This window comes from Tarenaya hassleriana, unplaced genomic scaffold (genome assembly GCF_000463585.1).
Source record: "Tarenaya hassleriana unplaced genomic scaffold, ASM46358v1 Cleome322, whole genome shotgun sequence".
In the NCBI taxonomy this organism is placed as follows: Eukaryota; Viridiplantae; Streptophyta; class Magnoliopsida; order Brassicales; family Cleomaceae; genus Tarenaya; species Tarenaya hassleriana.
Genome location: NW_010966392.1, coordinates 64,750 through 71,635, shown reverse-complemented (window position 1 = coordinate 71,635; position 6,886 = coordinate 64,750). Strand labels below are relative to the sequence as shown.

General features: G+C 39.4%; 1 protein-coding gene across 1 annotated transcript in view; it reads right to left on the bottom strand.

The window, feature by feature from the left end:
* LOC104821184 overlaps window positions 1-5,306 on the bottom strand; it is a 14,268-nt gene extending 8,962 nt beyond the window's left edge. Inside the window, exons 1-4 of the mRNA XM_010551987.1 lie at window positions 5,302-5,306; window positions 4,876-5,220; window positions 3,793-4,804; window positions 3,156-3,677 (exon numbers count right to left, since the gene is read on the bottom strand). Of these exons, the coding sequence (XP_010550289.1) occupies window positions 3,156-3,677; window positions 3,793-4,804; window positions 4,876-5,220; window positions 5,302-5,306 (1,884 nt within the window). The remainder of the gene's footprint in view (window positions 1-3,155; window positions 3,678-3,792; window positions 4,805-4,875; window positions 5,221-5,301) is intronic.
* Between the last annotated feature and the right edge of the window lie 1,580 nt (window positions 5,307-6,886).

Here is a 6,886-nt window from a genome sequence, read left to right as displayed (position 1 = left end):
TAATTCCAGACTTTGTGGTTTTATTTATTCTATTCGGTTTATTGAGTTGCGTTTAATGCGTTTGATCTTGTTGGCCATTTGATTGAATGAACTTAGGGTTTTAATTCGCATAGACATACGAGATGCTAACCTGAAAATAACTCAATAAATAGAACAGGTATTGCATTGAGAGATGAATATTTGCCTAGGGATTATGATAGCGTTCGTTCATACATCCAGGGTTTTAGACTATTGAATCGAGAGATTAGTAGGATAAAGCTTGGATAGTGAGGTTAGACTCAAGAGGGATAATCTCTACTTTAGAGCTTGAATTCCCTGAATCGGATAGATAAACCACCGAGTTTGCATCTTTTGAAAGACCCTTGCATGTAAAGCAATCCCGAAGCCTGCAGTATTTTGCTATTGATAGTTTATCATTTGTTTTAGGGATAATCCCATATTCCCCCACCAATTGTACTTAAAGTTCCAATTTCCTACACGAATTTTCAATTTTCCAAAAACTTACACCGAAATTCAAATCTTCCCGAATTCCCCCACGGAATATTGAAATTGATTCCAGTCTCATACACAACGGCTTACGGCGTGAAACGAAACACAATTCCGTTAAAATCGTAGGTGATGTGGCACGACACGTCAGAAAAATTGTCCACATGTATAAGCCACGTGTGAAATCGAAAAACCGAAAATCACCAATTAAACCGAGTCGGTTTCCACATTTAACCGGAAAAATAAATAAAAAAAATAAAAAAAACCCAAATATGCTGTAACCTAATTCCTCAAAATCGACCTCCTCCCTTCAAAACACCACATTCACTCTCATCCTTCCTCTCTCTCCAGACCGTCGACACCATCATCGGCCACAACTCCGGCTACAGTCGGCCTCAACTCCGGCGAGATTCGGACTCGAATCCGGCGACACTCGGCCCCGATACCGGAGACACTGTACTCGAGCGCGAACCTCTTCTCCTCCGGAGTGACGGTAATTTTCGATGGCTTTGTCCTCCTCCGACGTACTCGTCCGTGAACCTATCCTCCTCATTATGCCCTTACATTTTCGAATTTATAGGTTTTATTGGTTCATGTTAGATGAGTTTGTTTTAATGTGGTATGATATGTTCAATGGGTATAGGCTGATGTGTTTGATTCTGTTTTGTGTTTCAGTTGTGTGTTTTTGGGATATAGGTTAATTTGGTTGAAGACCAAATTATGTTGTTTTTTGGGTGATTCGGTTGAACCTCAATTTCCGAACAAACCAAGTCCAATTGTCGGTGTCTTCGATACGCACAACAGCCCAAGCAATTGGATAAATACCGTCATTGGCATCTCTACCTACTGCAGAAAGAAGTTCCCCTTTAAAGTCCCACTTCAAGAAACATCCATCTAACCCGATAACCGGACGACAATCAGGTAATGATTTTATTTGAAAATTGTTGTTTGATTGTTTAGAGGTGAATAACATTTTTTTTCTGATGTAATGGGATGTAGGGGAACCACTCTCACGTATTTAAATGGCTCGATGAAGCTATTGTCGAAGAAATCGAGGATATACATGTTGAACAACAACAACAACAAGGTGCTGAAATAGAACGAATGAAATCTAAATTGCAAAAACTGGAAACAGGGAAGGAAGAGTTGGAAACGAAGTTGGAAAAAATGGAAACAGAGAAGGAAGAGTTGGAAGCGAAGTTGGATAAAACTCAAAGAAAAAACCAAGAATTGGAAGGCAAGGTGGGAGAAATTGAAAAAGAGAAGAAGGAAATGGAATACAAATTGTTGGTGCTTTTGTTTATTTTTGTGTCAGTTTATATGTATTATTATGGTTTGTCTGTTATTTGAAGTTTTCCATGACATGTATGGATGAATGTGTTTGTAGTATTTGAAGAACGTTAGACAAGACTAGTTATTTTGTATCCATGGATCATGGTTGTTTAGAGACAATGTATCTAATATGAATTATGTATGGCTTTAAAAAGTGTGTTATATGATATATATGTATACACGTGTCTAAAACAGAATAAATTAGACTATAATATACCAAAAAAAGGCATTACAAGACATGAACTCATAGATGCATACATTGTCTTAAACCCAAAATAAAACACGAGTTCATAGATCTCATACACATTGTCTTAAACCGAAAATTAAACATGAGTAGATGTCATCCAAGACAACCCAAAATAAAACATCAGTAGATTCTCATAGTGTCATTTCGATAGCAATAACAAATAAGGATCATATTCTTCAATCTCCTTGTACTTGTTTTCCTGATCTGCAAGCCAAGTAAAAAGAAAAAAACATCAATTTATTGATATTAACGGAAACAAAAGATTGTTGAACAGAATGAAAAAAAACCCGACTTACCGAACATTAGAACTAGCATGTGATATATCAGCTTGCCTTGGTATTGAAAAAGGCTGTGGAGGAGTTGTTGTAATCCTGACATTGCTTGGTACCATTCCAAGGAGACGACGACGTCTACTAGTGAGAGGAAGCCCGGACTGCATTGTCTGACTCGATTGAGTGGGTATGGAAGCACCTTTCATAGAAAAAAAAAGAAATATATGAATTGTAAGAAAAATATGAAAGTTACCAATTTCACCTTGAACTGAGTTATCTGATTGTGCATTGCTACTCGAGGGTGTATTGCTGGCCGATTGTGCATTGCTACTCGATGGTCTTGGTTCATTCTTGCACGTCTTTGCATTATGACCAGGTTGTTTGCAGAGTCTGCATCGGAAAACTCTTCCATGTCGGGTCATGTGACCGCTCTTTGATGTTGACTCCTGAGGCTCTTTGATTCTTTTGTGTTTTTTGGGTCGCCCGGTCATTGTTTTGGTGGTAGGGACACCAATTGGAGGTCTGTCTGATCTCGCCCAAGCCGGCTCACCATTTACGGGTAATATGTTATGTTCATAAATTGATCGCCATGGGGATGTCAGAAGGTAATGAGACATATACCTGCAAAATGGGAAGATAGTCCGTTATTCATGTACTATTGTCCAAACGTTATGTAAATACAAAAGAAAATAGAATTACCTTGAAAGGTTTTCTCGATTGACTTTTATGACAGCTAAGGAATGCTAGCAAGGGATACCTTTCAACTGCCATCGACGACAACCACACGTTCTAGCAGGAAAATCAACCGCATAACTTACCCCAAACTCAGACACCTCATATTTTCCGTGTCCACTCCGAATGATGTAACAATGACGAGATTTCTCACGAGACTTCTCTAAAGCTTTCATGATTCTCGGAGGAAACTCTGTTTTGCACCTTTCTGATTGACTTGCACGTCGCACTATCCTCCGCATCGTACTCCTTCGAATATCTTCAAGCATATCAATCATGGGACGGCTACGCGCTTCTTTGATGGACCCATTGAAACTCTCCGATAAGTTGTTGTTAACGTCATGACATTTAGTGTCCGGGTTAAAAAATGCACGACACCATTTCTTCGGTTGGGCCCTCATAAAACCATCATAAGCCAAAGGGTTATACATTCGGATATCACGTACATATTGACGAAACTCACTTTCTAGGTAGCTCTTGGCAGCCTTCCAAAACAGAAGTTTTAGTTCGAGGTCCTTGAATTGTTTCTTCCAATTCGCAAATACATATCGTGTGCACATCCTATGCTCAGCCAAAGGTAACTGTCCTTCGATGGCATTCACCAAACCCTGGTCATAGTTACATAGTAATAGTTAGAATCTTATGTCTGTATAATGTATTTTAAACAAAATTAAGAAGTTAAACATACCTTCTGCTTGTCAGACAAAATGGTTAAGTTTTTACCATCGCCCAAACTAAATCTAACCTCAATTTCCGAACAAACCAAGTCCAATTGTCGGTGTCTTCGATACGCACAACAGCCCAAGCAATTGGATAAATACCGTCATTGGCATCTCTACCTACTGCAGAAAGAAGTTCCCCTTTAAAGTCCCACTTCAAGAAACATCCATCTAACCCGATAACCGGACGACAATGTCTTGTCCATGACTCTCGTAGGACATCGAAGCATACGTAGAATCTGTGAAACACCTGCTGCCCCGAAGCTGCGTTTGTTCCGATTTCAGTACTCGTATTGGGGTTTGAACGTTGCAGCTCTAACTCATAGTCCCACAATTTCCTAAATTGGACTTCTTGATCTTCCCTAACAACTTTCAAGGCCAAACTTCTAGCCTTGAAACACTTGGTAAGCGAGACTGTCAGATTATGATCCCGTTGTATCTCATCCTGTATCTTTTTCCCCTTAAAACTCGGATCAGCCCTAATCTTCTCAACGTACAAGTTTGCTATTTGCCTCATCGTTAGCATATTAGCATACTTCTCCGCAATGTGGTTGTGATCGTCTTTATAGATCTTGATCATCCATTTATTGATTGAGACCTCAACCGAACAATAAATCCTCCATGGACAGCCCACATTACAACACACTGCGGCCAATTTTGTTCGATCCCACCTGGACAACTTCACGTTGAAGTTTTTATTTATCACATAGTCAAACAACGCCTTCTTAAATTCTTCACCCGAATTGAAAGGTTTACCAAGATATAAGAACTCGTTACTCGGGAATGTTGTCGGAATCTTTGTCTTAGGCTTGTCAAAATTATCCCATTCTTCATCAGTTCCTTCAGGTGTGAGGGGGATATGATCATCACTATCTAAATAATCCGCACTCCAATTCACTTCTTCATCTTCAATAACATCAACTTCATCAACAACAGGAACTTCAACAAAATCATCATCACTACTTTCATATTCCCTAAATTCATCCATATAATCAGAAGACTCATCGTATACCCAACTGTATCATCGCAGCATACATAATCATCATCCGCAGCACTGTCATAATCAATCAAATCCTCTTCAACTAACCTATCTACCCTTTGCTTGACTGGAGTGGGCTGAGATATATGGTGGTCTATGTATACATCTAACTCCCCACATAAGGTTGTCATTTCAAACATTAACTTCATTTCATTATCCCCACATCCTTGCACCACATGTCTCTTTTCATCCAAACTCTCATATGGTAATTTAAACCACACATCTTTGAGTGCACCACTTATGTTATGAGATTTAACAAAATCTTTCACAAAACTCCAAGACATAATATTCATATCAACCATAACACCTTCCTCCACAAATCCATTAATGTAATAGCTTTTTCCGTCTATTTCTTCCATACTTCCAGCCATATGAAAGTTGATTTTACACCAACTAAAAAAAATGAATGCATTCTATCACTATCTATTCATAAAATATACCACCTTCCAATCAACAACAAAACTAGAAACTTACCTCATTTTCGAAGAAATCGAGTTGTAAACCGAGGGTCTGTTGTATCACAAAGATCCACAAACACCGATATCTATAAACCATGAACACACAATCAGACATTTCTGAAATTCCACAATCGTCTACAATCGAGTTCCTCTCAATATATCACACCATTACATATTTCGATATTCTCTAAGCTCAAACCGCCATCAAACAACATCATCAACCTATAATATCACATAACCCAATTACACTATCACCTAAATACACAAAACCAATTAAGACTAAAAAACACAGGGGAGAAAGTCGCGGAACATTACTGTCACGTTGGAGAAGGAGATGTTCACGTCCGAGTAGGGTGTCGCCGGAATCGAGGCTGCGTGTCGCCGGAGTAGCGACTGAGTCTCGCCGGAATCGAGGATGGAGTCGATGGGCTGGAGAGAGATGACGGATTACAGTGGGTGTCGTGGTCTAGAGTGGATATGAGAGTCAACAATAAGGCCGGGAAAGGATCTCGCCGGTGATGAGGCTCGCGGCGGAGAGGACTGTCCAGCCAGAAAGGGCTCTCACCGGAGAAATCAGAGGATGTCGACTTTTGGAGATTTAGAAATCAGAAGAAATGGTGAGTGTGGTGTTTTGGAGGGAGGAGGTCGAATTAGGTCACAACAGATTTGGTTTTTTTTTTCAATTTATTTTTTCGGTTAAATGTGGAAACCGACTCGGTTTAATTGGTGATTTTCGGTTTTTCGCTTTCACACGTGGCGTATACATGTGGACAATTTTTATGACATGTCGTGCCACATCACCTATGATTTTAACGGAATTGTGTTCCGTTTCACGCCGTAAGCCGTTGTGTATGAGATTGGAATCAATTTCAATATTCCGTGGGGGAATTTGGGAATATTTGAATTTCGGTGTAAGTTTTTGGAAAATTGAAAATTCGTGTAGGAAATTGGAACTTTAAGTACAATTGGTGGGGGAATATGGGATTATCCCTTTGTTTTATTATTTACTTTTGACACATTCTCATCATTCATATTATTCTTTAGATCTATTCCTGATAGGAGTTTGATTCAGTTGTCTACTTTTGTCCCTGTGTTCGACCCCAGCTTTTACAATCGATCCGTACACTTGCGGTATTTGTTGAGTCTAGGTTATTATTACTTGATCATATTTCTTAGATTTGCGACATCATAGACTCTACCTGGAAGATCAAGAGAAGAAGAAGCTTATAGAAGCATCGACTTCTGGTGTCTTCGTTATAGATGCTAACTTGTTTACTTCCACATCGTGGGTATTGGATACCGAAAGTGCCTTGCACATTTGTGAAAATGTGCAAGGGTTGTGAGGAAGTAGACAGTTGGCAAAAGGAGAAGTAGATCTCCATGTTGGGAATGGAGCAAAGGTTGCTGCATTAGCCATCGGGACTTACGATCTGACTTTACCTTCTGGACATGTATTGGAGTTGCATGATTGCAATTATGTTCCTGCCGTTAGCAAGAACATTATGTCGATTTCATGCTTAGACTCGGATGGTTTCAGATTTGTTATTGAGAACAAATGTCTGTCCATTTATAGAGGTGATTTGGTAAAGATTACCAGTTGA